This window comes from Oreochromis aureus, linkage group 13, assembly GCF_013358895.1.
Source record: "Oreochromis aureus strain Israel breed Guangdong linkage group 13, ZZ_aureus, whole genome shotgun sequence".
In the NCBI taxonomy this organism is placed as follows: domain Eukaryota; kingdom Metazoa; phylum Chordata; class Actinopteri; order Cichliformes; family Cichlidae; genus Oreochromis; species Oreochromis aureus.
In genome coordinates, this window is record NC_052954.1 from 23,524,199 (window position 1) to 23,543,273 (window position 19,075).

General features: G+C 38.2%; 1 protein-coding gene across 1 annotated transcript in view; it reads right to left on the bottom strand.

The window, feature by feature from the left end:
• The window catches only part of grid1a (glutamate receptor, ionotropic, delta 1a), a 252,043-nt gene that overhangs the window by 73,464 nt on the left and 159,504 nt on the right, over nucleotides 1–19,075 (bottom strand). The window contains exon 4 of the mRNA XM_039621614.1: nucleotides 5,299–5,504. Coding sequence (XP_039477548.1) covers nucleotides 5,299–5,504 — 206 coding nt within the window. The remainder of the gene's footprint in view (nucleotides 1–5,298; nucleotides 5,505–19,075) is intronic.

Below are 19,075 nucleotides of genomic sequence, written 5' to 3' on the forward strand. Positions count from 1 at the left end.
GACATCCATAGCTCATTGGTCTTTCAGCCAAATGAACTAAAACATTATATTTTTGGGGTGACCCAAAACTTTTGAGCAATAGTGCCTCTACTTGGATTAAACTATATAGTTACACATATTGAGCTTACCATTAGGACACATTATTCATTTTCAGAATTCACATTTAGCAAAGGTATTTGAGTTGCTTAAAGCATTTAAATCACCATTGGTGAAAATGAATGATTATCTCACAGGGCCACAGCCTAGAGAGCCAAAAATCTAATTTGAGTGTCTTCAAGAAATATAGCCTGGGGCTGCTCCACTGACAATTAATTGGTGAGTGACTTTGGTAACTCATAAAATGTGTCAAGATTTTTTTTTTAACCTAAATGTGCATCATTTTAAGTAAGTGATTTAGCAAATGCTCACTAATACAACCCAAGGACGAAGAAATGGGACAGCTGAAAGCTTAAAATTCCACTTTATGGCTCTCTAAAAGGCTTGCGTGACTCCTATCATGAAGGGAACAGAGAGCAGTCAGGTGTCAGAAAAGAGGCACAAATGAAACAGACAGAAGACGCTACATCCTCTCATAGCCAATGTGAACAAGAGACTAGATGGCAACTGTCTAAATGAGAGAGGAGAAGAGCCCAGAATCTCACCATAATACCACAGACAGTGTCAATGTCATGCAGTCTGTTTATAATACCAGACTGACTGTGCCCTGGGAGTGGACAGGAGAAGTGACAACAGACTTGTGATTGAATGTGATAGATAGAGAATCATCAAAACAAAATGTGAGACTTAGGACAGTCTCGGTAATGCGCACAAGGTGGAAGAACCTGAAGGTAAAGTTAGGAATATGGGGTCTACAGTGGTAATAGTCCTTTGACAAACTGTCAGTAGAACAGAGGTGCCCTTTTTTCATGTGCTCAATTCACCCACACCTGGCCTTGTAGACGTTGGACTGATGAGAATATGGGACTTAAAGCATAAGAAAAACAGAAGGGGGCAAAAGGCAAGGCACTATGCTAGCAGGTTTGGAAAGGGTGTCAAACTGACAGCCTTACGTTGAAAAATATTATCATCATAATCTTAGCCACTGCAAATTATTATGCTCTGAATAAGGCTTAACCTTAAATGACATGCAAAAATCTTTAAAAGAGTTGACATGGAAAGCAAAATGTCAGGTCAAATCTATTTATACTGCCAGGAAAAAGTACTTGGCCTCCTGAAGGATAAAAAAAATAAAAATAATTGTGGCTTTTAAAAGTGTCAAATGTTGGGGACATCCTGATGTGGAGAGGCGTTCAGCTCTACAATTTAGAAGCAGCTACTGAAAAGACCCAATCAACTCTGTGGTTTAATCTGACCTCGGGACAGCCGGGAGCATTTGTTCGACAGATCTCGAGAGGGAGTGTGCAGCGTTAAAAGATCAGAGAGGTGTAGAAATGTCAAAGACTTCAAAACAAACAAATTCTTAAAATACATTTGAAATCTGACTGGCAGCCAATGTAAGAAAGCCAATATGGAGGATACGTAGTCTTGTTTGCATGTGCTGGTTGGGAGCTGCGCTTCATTCAGCCAAGCACTGACAGATTGACACCTGAACAGAGCCTGTTACCATAGTGAAGTTGAGATGAAATAAATGCATGAATAACCTTTTCAATATCACTTAAGCAGAGAAAGAATATCACCCTTGCAAGTACCCTAAGTTGAAAAAAGCTAGTTTTAAGAACAGCATTTATTTGTTTATTAAAACTTCAAGTGTTATCGAAGAGCACTCCTCCATTCCTTGCAAAGGGTTTTTTATACAACTTTAAAGGACCAAAGTCATCCACGGCCCTCCATAAATGTCCCTGCAGCTGCGGTCCTCTGATTTAGAAGTTGGATTTTGTGTTTGCTCACAATACAGAAGCAGTTTCAGGCATACATCCAAACATTTAAAACTGCCATACCACATCAGACTTTCTCTGCCTTATTGAGAAGCTGATGAAAAAAGAAAGAAAGAGATTCAGTTCATGTACTATAGTAAATCGAGAGGGGAAATTCTTTTGGAATATGGACAGTTATTGTGCTGGAAAAGCAAAAGACCTTAAAGACTGTAAATATTCATGTTTAAGTTGTCAGGTTAAGAGGGTTGTTATTACTGAACTCGTGTTATGTTTGGGCCCCAGCCTTTATGCATCTATACCATCACTTGCATCTGTTCTGTTTCTGAATCTTTGTAAAGTATTGTGACTCTTGGCGCCTCTTTGTACTTATCTGGGATCCTTTGTTGTCCTTTTTCCAATCTTTTGGGAAATCGTGCACTTCTTTGTAGTCATCCTAGGTTTTTCTGTCGTTTTTTTGTGTCTCTTGCTAGTCCACTTGGGTCTTTTTATAGACCCTTTTTAGTCTAGCTGTGGTTGCCATGCATCTTTGTGTTGTAACAGATTTCACTGAAGTTAGTTTGAATCTCTTTGTAGTTCTTTGTTGCTTTTCTTAAGTAATTTTTTTTTCTGTTTTTTTTCTTCTTCTCTTTGCAGTCAACTTGGTTTTCAGTATTTTCCTGTGTATGGAGGGGTGGGGGTGGGAGTCTTGAGCTTTTCTTTTTTGCTCCTCTTTATGCTTATTATGCATGTTTTACATCTCTTAGTGGTTATTCAGTGTGTCCTTCAAGGCTACCATAACACATTCTGTCACACCTTTCACATATCATTGGGACAACTAATATCATCAATTTCAGTTAGCTGTTAAACACATTTGTTAACATTTACATTACACTGGTGCCTACAAATTTATGTCATCTCATGAGTACTTAACTCCTCAAGGCATCATATTTTCCATTGAGATATTTGCATATTTGCATTTTCTGCCCCAGCATCTTTGGTGAGGTGTGGACACACTGACAGCCATTACAAATGTATTAATGAAGCTTTGATAAATTTACTTATCTCCAATACTTACATTAACATATTCACAGGAGCATTTGGAGGGTGTGCCAATTGCAAAGCTGCGCTTATTTCTTAGTCCCCAAGATGCCTGACAGATGCCTTATGCTAATTGTATAAGGGATGATAAGGGATATAGTTCTCTAGATTAAATCTTTTTTGAATAAAAGACTTATGCAGCAGCCTGTGTACCTGTATACTAAAACAGAATTCACTGCAGCAAAGGAAAAGATCAAAGCAGTGTGTCATTAATGAATCTTGAAAGCCTCTGTGTATTCACGGGCTGTGCGCTAATTCATTTGTCTGTAAGTGCTTCACTTTTAGATTAATTGTAGAGCATTGACAAGAAGCTAATCAGAATGCAAGTTTTGACTTAGAGGAGGTTAAGGCTTTTTCCTATGGTATTTGCTCACAATAGATAGAAAGATTAAATAAATCAGCGCAGAGGATTGAGGATAAACAGAGGTGAAATAAAATCCTGTCAGGGTAAAACCTTTGACGACACACAAGTATATGTACACAATACATACATGTGATATGTTGTTTAAGATGTCAAAATGTTATGTGAAGGATTACATTACAAACACAAGTATCACAACATGTCTACCATATCATCCAGCACACTTTAAATGCAACTGAGCTACAATGACAATAAAAAGACAAACATGGACTCATTTTAGGTTTTGCTTTTGTAAAGTCAATCACTACATCAGCATGGCCTGTTTTCTTCTCCCACAGCTCAACCGTAGCATTTAATGCTTTAACACTTTAATGCTTGCGTTAAATCTTTCACAATATGAGAGATTCGTACCAAGTGAAAATAGCGCCTTGCATAGTGTTCTGAAAACAAGAATAAATAAAGACTCAGCTGAAAAGAGTCGTCACTACCGCCCATTGTATTAGTATTAAATCTCTGCAATGCCTAAGTAATTACTTTCCATGGATTAGTTTTGTAGACTATAGTAATACGATAACTTGTCTTATGTTCACGCCAAATATCATTAATGGAAATTTCCACTAAGCAAATATAATGGACCTGATTAACCACTACCTGCTTTAATCTTGTATTTACAAGACAGAGGATGCTACAGGTAAGATGAAATCAAATAAAATGATTTTTCTATTGTGTAACTGGCATAATTCCTTTATCTCCAACCATATTTTAATGTCCTTTTTCCTTTTGTATTCTTCGATGTCAAACCTTTTCAACTCTGTTTGAAATCTTCTGGAAAAATCTTTATCAGCGTGTATCTGTCCTTGCCAGAAGAGCAGAAGATTGAGTGTCAGACCTCGATGCCTTTGCTGGCCAGAATAAGCCATTCAACTCAGTTTTATGTTGCCATATTTCTTCACTGTGTCCAGCAATTGCAGTGCCACACAAGCCTATTCTTCAAACATGCAAATGCAGTACATTACATAATCTTTCAACACGCTTTGACAAAAATCCCTGCAAATAATTAAAGGAAACCTTTCACTTCAGACACCTTTTAACAGAGAGAACACAGAAAAACTTGTTTATTTTCATGCAGCAGTTTATGTTTTTAAAACTGATTTGAGAAATGGCCAGCTAATTAACTAATGAACTTTGGACTTAGTGGGGTGAGATTAAAGGCAGAAAAGATGTCTGCTAAAACAGAGTTAGATGTATTGCCTTCTGTTCTACACATCAATCTCTAATAAGCAAATATGATCTAGAAGGAGAAAATAGAGGTGGTGTTAGTAAGAGCTTCCAAATTGGGATAGTATGACCCAGAATGAGTTGAGAGAGAATCCTCTGTGGATACACACAGCTTATTTTGTCTAAACTGTTCTCAAAGTTACAAATAGAGCTGCTGATCTTTTCAGCATTAAGGAACAAATTATTGTTTATTTCTTGTTTTATTGTAGAAATGCTGGTTCTACTGTCACATTCTTTTACATCATTATATGCTTTCTTGGGTGGCCTAGAGACCATCTTTCAGTAGAATACCAACAGTCACAATCAGTTATAAATTGAGTTGCACATCATTGAGTGAAGTAAGTATAAGTAAGTACTGTTATAAATAACAATTTAAAGGTTTTATATAGTGTGCTTTTTTGGATTTGTGGTTGATATTCTCTCTACCTTCATTAAAATGAAACAACCATAAAAATTAGAAACTGTTTTTTTCTTTCTAAGTGCACAAACTTAATATTCAGCAGGGGCTCAATTAATTATTTCCCTCACTACTAGTGTACTATTTTTCATTTGCTTTAGATTAAGGGTGCCAGGAAATGCTTTTCTTTTCATGGATCATTATCTGTATGCAGCATTTGTTTTTCCTCTTGGTGTCTGACTACAGCACTTTGTGTTGCTGCATCCCTTATTGAAAAAAACCAAAAAACAAGAGTCAATAGCACAGCCTACCTGGTGGACGAACACCTGTGCACCTGAAGGGCTCATGAGCAACACGGCCCTCCGTAAAGTGTCCCGGTACCGGTTGAGTTCCTCAGTGCGCATCGTGTTGAAGAGGTCAGTAAATACCCGACTAACGTTCCGGTCCACCCTCTGCAAGGAAACGTCTAGACCCAGTCGAGACGCCTGGTCCATAAAGGTTTGCAAACCTCGGATATCTGATGGGGGACAAAAGATGGTATGAAATGGGTGAAAATGCAAAAACACAAACAAAAAGAGAGAAAGAAAAAACACTTAGAGAGTTGCTGTCTTATGTGCTGCTATATTTGAGGAACATTTAATCACAAGCTGCACTTTCAACCTCTGCACACACAGAGTATATTCTCAGGCTTCATTCCAAAAGGCTTGAAGGCAGGTTTCTTGCTTTGCTCCTGATCTAAAGCGTGACAAAACACAACAAGCACTCCTGTCTTTCTGTTTCGTGGGGTTTACAGGATATGAAACTGCAGGCAGGTGTTGCGGTCCCCAGAGATCTTTGTGTGTGTCTATGTTCGCTATAAAGGAAAGCACTTTAAAATGCCTGCATTGCACATACAAATCAGAGGTGATGTGCAGCAGTGAGTTCACAATAAGCACACCAATCCCAGCAGTCACAGGGGGGAGCAGCTGCCCAGCATGTGCCAAGTCATGCTGCATTGTTAAAGAGAGGTTGGGCGAAATCGCTGGGGCCAGACCTCTTTCTGTGTCCAGTGTGTGTCTGTGTATGTGCATGATTAGGTTCCTACTGTTGCATCAGTGAAGATTTGATGAGTCATCCAGTGCTCTAGCGCTTTAGTACTAGAAAGGACAATATACAGGGGCATATGCACAGATGTAAATGAGGCTGAAGAAATTCACAGCTTACACATCTATGCACAGATACACATTGTAAAAATGTCTGGCTGCACTTTTTTATTTTTGCTTATATTTTTGCTACTGAGGGCCAAAATCAGAAATTAGGCCAAAAAAACCCAAAAGAAAATCTAGCCTGAGCACAGATGCAACATCTTAGTACATCGACCCTGTTTCTCAGTCCATATCTTGAGGCAAACTGCAGTAGAAATATGTACCAAATGAGACAAATCATAAGAATTAGATGAAAAGTTGTCTTTTTCCTGAAATTGCTGCAGTGATGTCTATTTTGAGGGTTAACATAAATAATCACAGTTGCTCGTGGATTCTCCTCAGAATACAAATGTTCAAAGGGCAGAACAGAAGATGAAATTAAATCATTCATCATTTTGAGGCATCCCTAAACTCACAGAGAAGCATTCTTTGAAAACTCTTTCAATTGCAACCACACACTTTCTTTTGTGTCTGAATTGAAATAGTTACCCCCGTATTGTACTTTGAATACAATGGGCAAAAGCTCCCCCCTTTGACAAATCTCTTTTTGTCCCATTTTCTTTGCATACAAACTTAATCATGGTTTCACAACTCGACCCTTATTCATTTGGCTACATGAAGTAATTAGATATCTCTATATGCATTACTCAGCTGCAGTAACTGACTAACACTGACTTTAACTTTGCATTCACTGCATGCGCTGCTGATGAGAGAATCAACAATTTTGGTTAATTCCAGGTATGGGAATGATTGATATTAATATATCAATGCGTTTCTCAATTTTATGAGAACCTGTACCTCTGATATTGCTGACAAGACCAAAACATATTCATAATCGACCACCATTGTGCACCAGTATCTACGTTTGCTGGACATGTTTGCATCTGAAAACTGTGAAATTTACACAGGAAGAATTTAAATTATACATTTCATCCAACAAGGATCTTGTCATATGCAGTCAAACATATATTTTGTTTTGTGTAGTGGTATAATTACAGTGTCAGACCGAGAGAAAGTGGAAGGCAGATGGTCACATTTTAACCCCTGATTAGCCACCACCACTCGTTATTATTCCATACTGTGTTTTAGACAGACGGTATATATTATGGTTATTATTTTACTGTTAGAAGTAGTGTCATAAGTGGTGTCAAATTTATCATCACTACATTGTTTAGTAAAATGAACCAAAATACAGGCTAATGATAGTATTTGTGCTGTAAGATTACCTACATTGATTTAAAATGAATAGTAATACTTTGATGCTAAGCCCCTGCTTAAACGTATCTACTCGCAAAAGCAATCAGATCCCTAACAGAGGCCTCTAACTGAAATATGCTACCAAGAGAGTATAAACGGGTAAAATTTCTCTAAACTGAAGTGACTCGATAAGGAGACAAATAACTATGGATGCTCTTTATTAGTCATTCAAAGAGCTTTGTCAACTCTACTGACTTGAGATTTCTGAGATGTGGGGAATATTTTGTATCATAATCCAGTTTCAAGATCTAAAAGAGTCTGAACAAAAATGTATATTTTACATTTATGAATGAGATGGAATTCTGCAATCTTTAATCAATAAATGCCATAATAACGCAATGCAGATTTAATCAATACCACAAAAGATCTGGAGGAACTGGTCAACACTCCATAACAGGAAGCTAAACTGTTGTCTTAAAACTTGTAACATGCTGTAACAAAACAGAACAAAAAGCAAAAAAAAGGTTTATAATCCCATGAAGAGCAAAGGGAAAGCTACCATGCGATAACTATTCTATGAACTGATAGAAAAATTGGACTTCAAAGTCAACATTCAAACCCATAGCAAGCTTTTCCACAGGGAAACCGTGTCAGCCATGGATAGGGCGGCAGAAAAGAGGATTAACGTGGAATTAAAGGTCTGATTTTTGGACATGTTTACCCAAGCGTCATTTCTGAACACAAATCTGCAACTGAAAGTTTTAGATATCAAAACTTGACCCTTGCACAGACTCCCTTTATCAGTCTCCACTTTTTTTCCCTCCATTTTTACTCTGGAAACTTACCAACTACTCTTGTTTTCTGTCTGGCCCTCACATATCTTTTTTAACAATGGTATGAATCTTTTTTAGAGCGGTTGGATAAGATAGATTGAGAGAGACTAAGAAAGACCCCATGAAAATGCTCTAACATTCATTTCAGCTCTAACTTACATTGAAACTAAAGCGGGACTCCCTCTTGGATTGAAGCAATGCTGAAATGAGCACATCATGATCAAAGGGCTCAGAGGTTTTTACTGAGCCGTCAAGCTGCGCTCCAATTCAAGCGGAAAAGCTTGAGAAATGGCTATGCTACCAGCTTATGTTTACTCAAAATTGAGATGAGTCTGTTTAAGTAATCAGTGTTATTCTTGCAACAATAACGTCAGTTAATTATATGCAATACAGATTTTTTTGCAAATTTGTAATGTTTCAGACACTGAGTGTTATGCACAGCAATTACAGCTACACAGAGAGAAAGGGAGCGAGGCAGAGAGGGAGAGAGAGAACAGGATATTCACTTCACCTTCTTCTTCCTGGGTCTATATTTAAGCTGAATTTGTCTTTATTCATTCTCTGACTGAAAAGATATATTTTCTATGATATCCATATGCCATATCTATACAGCAGTAAATCTGTTAATCATGGTTTCATTCTGAAGCGCTGCCCATCCATCCCTTTATCCAATTCAAGGTTGTGGAGGGGCTGGAGCTCATCCCAGCTGATAATGGGTAAGAAGCGGGATACACCCTCGATGGGATAGATGGGTCTATCATAGGGCTAAAATAGGGAATCAGACAAATATTCACTTTCCCATTCACACCTACAGCCAGTTTAAAATCATCAGTTAACCTACTGTAATATGGATGACTTTGGACTGTGGGAGGAAGGTCTGAGGTGGCCAGAAGGTTTGAACTAAGGCAACAGTGCAACCTATTGCACCACCATACCACCCACTTACCACTGTGCACTGCGTCTGAAAGCAGTTTAATCTAAGCAAGTTCTGAAAAAAGGGCATAGATTCCTTTAAAAAACAACATTTAGTCCTATTTTCTCGGAATAACATAAGCATGTGCATTGAAAGGTTTGTTTGTTGCTGTAAGAAGACAGTGATCAGTACATGATCAGTACAATTATTAACAGGACATCTTGGAAACTATAATAATAAAAACAATCCTACATAATTTAATGAACTGGGCTGCAGACTAATGCGTCAGAGTCCTTCTCAAGTGGAAAAAATACCAGCTGAATCTCTATGGATCTGTGATGCAAATCTTTCTTATGAACTTGTTTTTGTTTTTTCTGTTTTAATTTGATATTTACTCTTAAGCTTATTTAATGTTTGGTTCTGATTTATTTGCCCTTTTATTGTGCACTTTCTGAAAACCCCTGATTGCTGTAATACTTTGTATGACTAAGAACATGTTGCATCACTTTGTTTTGACAGTAAAAAAAATGAATGGAAGCACACAATCATTAGTATAGTTCTAATATAAAGAGTCTGGTCTAAATAGGAAGGGGGGAGGACTGAAATGGACTTACAGCCTTGGAATGATTATTACCTCAGCCCGGGCTCTGTGAATGGACTCAGATACTGAATTTGAGTGAGTGAATTTCTGGCTTACATCACCATCACGTGTCTTATTCCAAGAGTGATACAATCAATCACCCTACATACATTTTGCTTTTGGGATTATACAGTTTATACAACTGGAATAATAAAAATAGAATAACAAGCCTTGACAAATAAAAAGAAACTGAAAAATCAGCATTTGCACAATATTCAAGGATTAAATTAGACTTTTTTTTTTTTTTTTTTTTTTTTTTGAGAGGCCCAACTTATTATTATCCCGAACTTTAACTTACTGGCTAACTAAATGATGATTATCAATTAATAACTGGGAAAATAAAGCATATTTTTAAGGAAAATATTAATGTCTGATTTCTTTTGTCGATGTCAATTAGAAATCAGCAGCTGCTATTTATGTGAATAACTGAGAAATAACCACAAATAATGTTTTTACATTTTTCGCTCCCTATAGTTTTCTTCTATTTTTTATTATTGGTACTTTGGGAGCTTTAAACATGTAAAAGTATTCCTTTACTGGTATGTACTGTCACTGGGCACCTCTGTAGTTACACCATGCTAGTGTTGGGCTGGACTGTCTTTTGCCTTCAGAACTGCCTTAATTCTTCATGTCATAGATTCAACGAGGTACTGGAAATACTCTTAATACTCTATCTATCTATGCATGCCAAATTCTGGCTCTACTATTAAAATGTTACCGCAGAAATTGAGACACATAAGGCCAGGCAACACCTCTCCAATCGTCTTTTGTCCAGTTTTGGAGCTTGTACAAACTGTAGCCTCAGTTTTAGTTTTGTTGCAGACAGGAAGGACATCTGATGTGTTCATCTCCTGCTGCAGTCCATCTGCTTCAAGGTTTGACATGTTGTGTGTTCAGAGATGCTCTTCTGCATACTTTGGTTGTAACAAGTGTTTATTTGAATTATTGTTACCATCCAATCACCTTCACCCAGTCTGCCATTGTCCTCTGACCTCTGCCATCAGAAAGGTATTTCCATCTAGAGAACTGCTGATCACTGGTTATTCTCTCTTTTTGGACCATTCTCAGCAAACTGTAGAGAATGCCCTGTGGGAATATCCAATTAAATTAAATTAACAGTATCTGAAATACTCCGACCACCCTGCCTGACACTAACAACCATCACATGTTCAGAGTATCTCTTTCTTTCTTCCCCTACTGATGTTTAACATGTCTACACGTCTAAATGAACGGAGTTGCTGTGAAGTGATTGACTCCTCTGTATCAATGAAAAGCTCAGCAGGTATACCTAATGAAATGACCAGTAATTGCGTATACACTCTATTCTCTATTATTATTTAAATATTCTCTATATTCTCTTCCATTACTTCTCCACTTTAATTTATTCTTTAAATCACTCTCTGCTCTTATTAGAGCCAATAATTGGAGGTCATATGTACTTTCACTCCCTGTGAAATTAGCTGTTATGTTAGTTGGCAGTGTTAAAGACCTTGTGGTGTAAATGTAGTATTAATAGAGATGAAATCAGGCAACACAATAAGACATGCATTAAAAGGACATGACATAGAAGTCTTCCATACGTTTTCTCAGATGTGCCTTACGTTTCCTATGATGTGCTGCAGGCTTGCTAAAAACTCGACGGGAAATACCCTTTGTGTTTGTCTATGTCCAGAGTCTCTCTGTGTTATAAATGCATGTTGTACATAGGAACCACCCCCTACTTGGGACCAAAAGCAGCCTAATCAATCTTACACCTAATACCAGGCTAATTCTCTCCTTCTTTAACAGCGATATGGTCACCACAGGGAGGACAGAGACAGATGTAGCTGCTCCACAGTCATTACTAAGTGCAGGTAACTCTGACAGACCTGCCGAGGAGCATCCTGAAAAATCAACCCTTCTTTTGGATTTCCTATAATCTTGACTCAGTTGTCTTTTATGCTCTTCGTGTTATAATAAAAGGACAAGATAATTTCATAGAAGCTTTTGTTTGCAGATAGTCTTCCCACTGTCCATCCTCCCCCACAGAATCAATACCTGGCTTCCTTTAGGATACACACAGTTATGAGTAGCTATTGTGTAAAACACACCCTAAATGGCATACACAGAGGCATACACATAACATATCACAAACCTTTAAAATGATGCTTAGGGTTAGAAAAAACTCTTTTTCCCCATGAAAGGCTTAAGTAGAATTATTTTTGTTGCTGGCCTTTTGCAACCTTTTTATTTTACAACTCATCCCAAGAAAGACATGAATATCTGCACAAATGCTGAAATGTTTCACTCAAATCCACAAATGTAAACCTTGTGGCGATAATACAAGAACGTGCCTAAACCTTCTTGTAACTCTGGAAATCATATATGTCATAAATGTTACCAAACTACATTAAAATAAGGTAAAGACATTTGACTTTAAGCCGAAAACGCCAGCATCACAAATGAGGTAGTTCTCCTTTCCCTCATTTTTAAGTCTTCATTTATGGTAGTGTTAGAGCAGGACCAGAAAATTCATCTGGGCAGATATTCATTAGCTGGATTGGAATGAATTTTGAGATTTAGATATTCAATTTTTAGATTCATAGAAATGTAATTTCAGCTTGAGTGTCCCTCTCAATTAAACCAGTATTCTTGACCAAGTGCAGGCTCACCTCAGTTCACCTCAGCTTTGCCAAATTAGTGATCTTGCTATTAGATTTTCTTTTCAAAAGAGAACCCAGTGACAAATGCATTGACATCTTGGATAAACTGTTGTCAGTACTATGCCACAAGTGTGAGGTTTTACTCTTTCTCACACTACTCTGTGGATCTACTCTGTTGCACAAGTGGCAGCACCTGTGATGTCTGCACACGCACAGTGTTGTTCTCGTGATTTGTTACCGAGATAAAGGGTGTGCAGTGTGTGAGAGGGGCAAAAAAGAAATGCAAAAATGCAATCTATTGCTACTCTCTCTCTCTCGCTCAAAGTGGTCACTAAACGTAAAATAATGGAACCACCATGATCTTTATTTTATGTTCATGGCCATTTTGTCAAAGGTGTGGCAGATATAAAATCAGTAAGCCTGACGATGATGTCATAGTCTGCACACCTATGCCGTGAAGTCCTGGTGGCTAAAGTCTTGAATATTTGCTGTTAATCACTGTCCTTTTAATCCTTGAAATGCAAGTTTAAGTCAGTTTTCTCTCTCTCACACACACAGACACTCTCACACAATATTAATCCAATATGTGTTTGAGCAGTAAAAAGGTACCATTTAGTAATCACATCTTTTAAGTAGCTTATTGAGCAGGTGTGTGGTAGGTAAGCATGTTAAGATAGATTATCATCTAAGAATAGCATGATTGACTTCTTCAGTTTTTCCTTTCTGCTTAATGGTGTCTAAAAATAAACAGGTATGTTTACAGTAATAACCAAAAAAAAAAAAAATAGACAAAAATGGAAAATTTAAAGTCAGGGCAAAAATTCAACCCATAACTGCAAACTTAGTGAAAAAGAAAGCTACCTTCAGCAGCTCCTTTATTCACAAGAGGACACCACAGCAGTTAGCACCCCATGTTTTCATTTGGCAACGTTTTTTATGTCGGATGCTCCAAATAACCCCAAAGGGACTTGTGTCGCTTCCTTGGATTAAACTGGGAAGCTTTTGCTTGTTAAGTGAATGTGTAAACCACTAGACTACTGAGACACATGACTTTAGTTAAATTAATATATAAACGCAGACAAAAGTCAACAGGGGCAGTCATCTTTGCATGAAAGTTTCATTTTGAATGTAATCGGTTTGAAAAGAATGCACAAAAGGCTGCACAGTCCCTGATGGCAAAGTCTCGCTTTGCTATCAAAAAGTTTGTTTTTCAGTGGAAGAGATTAATTTTCATGGCCTTTACATGAACTGGATCTGTTTGGCCCTTCTCAAAAAAAAAAGAAGAAAAAAAAAGCTGAAGTATCAGATACTCTTCACTATTGTCAAAGAGCATGACTTAAATCAGCAAAAGTAGGACAGGCTGAAAGAAATAAAACAGCATAAGATATAAAAACTGCTCCTGAATAAAAATATAAAAATGAGACTAAAAAAAGAAGAAAAACAACAAGAGCAAAGCTGAAAGGATCTTGTGGGTAGCAATAAGCTGTTATAGGATTATCATACAATTTTGCTTTCTTCTATTTATCTGACCGCACAAAAGGCAAAAAACACAAGGATGTTTCACGGTTGTAAAACAGTGTTGTCCAGCTTCTCTTAGAGCTATAGCAGTATAAGAAGGTTATCTCTGTTATTTGTGAAAGAAATTATGGAATATGATCTCTCAGGACTGAGAATCAAATTATATGCAGAAAATGTACAATGACAAATGTAACCAGAAGAGGTGAAGCTGTAAAAGTTGTTTACATAATGTGCTTTTTATGCGACTGATGCATCGGTGGAGACTGGAATGAATTGGCTCCTCTGAATCGCTTCATTACACTGAGCTATATATTTTACCCCTGAGGTCAGGGAAGCCACTTGTTTAAGCTGTAATAAAGCACAAATCTCACCCCGTACACTTCTAATGTAAAGTAAGGTGTCAGTCTCACCATTCACAAGCAAAGACTTACAGAAATAAAGAGATTATAGTATTTTATAATAGTATTTCTGAGTAAGTGGATAGCATAGTGGTGATATATGTGAAGCAAGAAGGTGCTGGCTACACTGGCCACCTGGGACCCTTTTTTGTGGAGTTTGAATGTGATCAGAGGTGGGTTTTCTCCAGCTGTGGCATTTAATTGATCCTGGATTGGCACTAAGAGGTCCAAAGTGTGCCAAGCAAGTATCCACACAATTACACCAACCGCATCTGAATCAAGGCAGTATGGATCCATGCTTTCATGCTGTCTACACCAAATTCCGACCCTTCATTTGAATGCTGCAGCAGAAATTCAGACTCTTCAGTTCAATTTTGGTGAGTCTGTGAAAACCCAGTTTCCTGTTCTTAGCTGACCGATGACACCCGGTGTGGTCTTCTGCTGCTCTGGCTTCATAAAAAAGATAGAGGAGGTGGCTGATATCCAGAAATCCTACCAGTGGCTGGACAAAGCTGGACTGAAAGACAGCACAGAGGCCCTAATCATGGCAGCACAAGAACAAGCTCTGAGCACAAGATCCATAGAGGCTGGGGTCTATCACACCAGGCAAGACCCCAGGTGCAGGCTGTGTAAAGATGCCCCTGAGGCAATCCAGCACATAACAGCAGGGTGCAAGATGCTAGCAGGCAGGGCATACATGGAACGCCATAACCAAGTGGCCGGCATAGTATACAGAAACATCTGTGCCGAATATGGCCTGGAAGTGCCAAGGTCAAGATGGGAGACGCCCCCAAGGGTGGTGGAGAATGACCGAGCTAAGATCCTGTGGGACCTCCAGATACAGACTGACAAAATGGTGGTGGCTAACCAACCGGACATAGTGGTGGTAGACAAACAGGAGAAGACGGCCGTAGTGATCGATGTAGCGGTTCCGAATGACAGCAACATCAGAAAGAAGGAACACGAGAAGCTAGAGAAATACCAAGGGCTCAGAGAAGAGCTCGAGAGGATGTGGAGGGTGAAGGTAACGGTGGTCCCAGTGGTAATCGGAGCACTAGGTGCGGTGACTCCCAAGCTAGGCGAGTGGCTCCAGCAGATCCCGGGAACAACATCGGAGATCTCTGTCCAGAAGAGCGCAGTCCTGGGAACAGCTAAGATACTGCACAGGACCCTCAAGCTCCCAGGCCTCTGGTAAAGGACCCGAGCTTGAAGGATAAACCGCCCGCAGGGGCATGCTGGGTGTTTTATTCACACCGTTACAGTGATGCATGATCAAAGTGGTCAACACAGAGCTACAATAAAAAGAGAGAAGCTAACACTGATCATGTGATCTGAGCTCCTGTGCTGTGAGGAGTTTCTATATTTCATTTTTGCAGTTCCATCACTGATCTGACAGAATTTCACACTGCTGTCATGAAACGAAAATGTTATATAATATAGCCTGGTATAAGAGGCAAAAAAATATATAATAAATAAGACGAAATGTAGATCCTTTACTAACAGCACTAACAACCACCTGATACCTCGTAGTTCAGCCCCAGGTTTATGCATTTACTAACCTTTTCTATATCATTTAATAATAAAAATCATCTGATAACTCAAAGTTCAAAGAAAGTATCTGACTTTTCTGCCTACAGAAAGTCTTTCAGAAAGTGAAATATTTTCAAACCTAAACATAAATCAGTATTTATCATGAGCATTTTAGTCCACTGGCTGAATCAAGTAAGTGCAATGGACCGGTGACATCTAATTAAATGTTTTTAACTTTTTACTTTTCACTGCTTGCCCAGATTATGATTAGTTAAGCAAATTCAACTATCACTACATTGCACATTTCACACTGACTGCTTTTTGATTGGGATAAGGTACTGAGTCAATCAGCCAAATAAACATGAACACGACTGAATATGGACACGAAGCAATATTATTAAAAAGTTTGTAGAATAGTTGATGCTCAGTTCTATTTAACCTTTTTTTCAGACCATAATGTACACATATATGTGTACATATATATGTGTACATACTAGTGCTGTCAGCATTAATATCATTAAAATGGTTAGCGAGTTAGTGTCAATTGTCCTGTGCGTGGGGGTGGGCGGTGCTAATGAGTTAACGAGCTAACGTGTTGACGCCGTGCAGCCCCACGCACGGGGGGATCCGCACTAACTCGCTAACGGAGATTTACCGCGTTAATGCGGTTATGGCATTAACGTCATTTTAACGAGATTGATGCTGACAGCACTAGTACATACATATATGTACACATATATCTGTACATCACATTAATGAAAAGATGTATTGGACAAAAGCACACTGCAGCTTAAGAAAAGACATGGATGCAGACAAAACACAAGCGATACAACCAAATTAAAGAATAAGCTGCAAATATTCATAACACATCCTAAATGCATAATAGTATAACAAGTGTCACGGATATCAACTGAAATGTTCCTTATTAACTTTAGAATCCTGTATAAATTGTCGTTACCTGAAATTCAAAGTACATTCTCTCACAAAACTAAAACTGGAAAAAGTCCTAATCAACAAGTTTAGCTGAAAGGACAAGTTTAATTGTGGTCACTGGTTAATTACATCAGTGCTACTTTGGTATCGGCTAAAATCTACCTATGAAAACCAACCTCTCAGCATCCACTGTCAGTAGTTCTTGTTTTATATGTCAATATTTTGACAATTTGATAGTTTTCTGGCTTCTTATTTTCATAAAAAATATCTTCTTTAATTTATTATTCTATTGGTACCAATGCTAAAACATTATCCCAGAATTCCTACTGAAATGTAACTCAAATCAACATAAGAGCTCAACATTCACTGAATGCCTAGACAGAATAACAGACTGCACTTTTCTTTTCAGACAGTTGTGTCAGTCACTGTTGCACTGCTTTGAAGCAAACACCATGGGTATTTGGACTGTTCTGTGATGAGGATCCTAATTAGCCACTACATTCCTTAATTAAATGAGTTCAGAGCTAAATAGTGTAACACAAGCACACATGTCAGTGGTGCTGACTTTGTAGTGTCTAATTTAGCAGACTTAAAAAAGGCTACTTTGTTAGAACAGCTTCTTGATGAGCCAAGTCTTCATGTGATATGCATACCACAATGTGCAAAATTCTGAGTTATTTTGGATGTTCTGATTTTTATCCAATACACAACACCATGTGTGACGTGTCTGACTGGTCCTAAATTTTATTCTGCAGCAGGAGAAAGAGGCCAAGTAACAAGCCAGAGCTAAAAACCTATCTTTAGTGACTGGATGGACAGTGTCCTGCAACAGATGGCATGGCCTCCAAAGAGCCCTGATATGAACATCACTGAGTCAGTCCCAGATTACATGTAGAGACAGAAGCAACTGAGACAGCCTGAATCCACAAAAGGACTATGGAAAGTTTTCCAACAACCAAATAAACCCAAACAAACCGTACTTAGGAGAATTAGCACTGTTTCAAGGAAAACCACAGGCAAGTAAGAATCTGATTGGGATTTTTCTTTCTGTTTACTTTTGTTTGCATATCTACAGAAAAGCCAGCATGATATGTGGCATTATTTTTGTAACCATTGTCTCTTTCCTTTTACTGAAAACAGTTATTTGAACACCACTTTAGGTTACCTCTGTCTAAATGTATAGTACATTATGCTGACTAGGATATGAACATTAGTCAGTAAATCGATGTGTTGTGAACCAGGGCAAAATAAAGCCTTAACATTTCCCAAACTGCACATGAATCTATTAAAGTATGATTATTGGAAATGAGACACACAAAGAATGGCTTTGCTGGATAGAAAGACAGACAGTTAGTTAGAGAAATTAAGCTATCCACTCTATATAGCTAACAAAACACATGGCAGTCAGTCAAGCTCATTATAAAAAGGACAGTTAGCACTGGTTACCACAGATAGGCAGCAAGCCAGTGACAAAGAAAGATCTATAGCAAAACAGATGGTCAGACACATGCTGGCCCCATGAGACAGACATATAGAGAGCTAGTTAGTCAGATAGACAGCTAGTCAGAAAGAAAAACAAGATTCAGACAGCAAGACAGCTTGTCAAAATGAAGCACGGACAGGTTTTCTTCTGTAGTGGACTTTCATTGATCCAACTCAATGCTGAGAGTGCATTTCTGCAAAGAGTAACAATGTCAGAAAGAAATCCAAGGACAGAGCTTTGTAAACGTAAGCCAACATGTCAAACACATGGAGGACTGTGCTAAAGTGACCAAGTTACGGTTGGGAACTTGCCTGGGGCCCCGGTATTCTGATGGCTTGCTTTACTATACACTATATCAACTTCAGCTCAGTTGTTTCCAGTACTGGAAAAATAAAACAGATTTATACTGCCTTCTGGACTCCACTCTTTGCAGAACTAAAAAGATTAGCCAGCAGAGACAAAGTCTCATCTGATGAATGGCAATGCAGCAATAGGCTTTATATACCCACTTCATTCTCCTACCCTTCCACTGCCTTGCCAATCACTCCTTGATCCACAGTGCATTTCCCAAATGTGGGTCAAGAAAGGTCTGGTTCACAGGGAACTCATAGTGAAAATAATTAAACAGAAATGAAGAACATTTGAGAATATATAAAGTACTGTTGGGACACATCCCCACAGATGACAGCACCACAAATGAGCCAATTAAGCTTGTTTCTTCATGACAATACTGCTAAAACTGAATGCAGCAGTGAGAATTCCTTATTTTTTTTCCCTCCTGAACTTTTGATTTATTTTTTAACAGTGTGGAAGTACA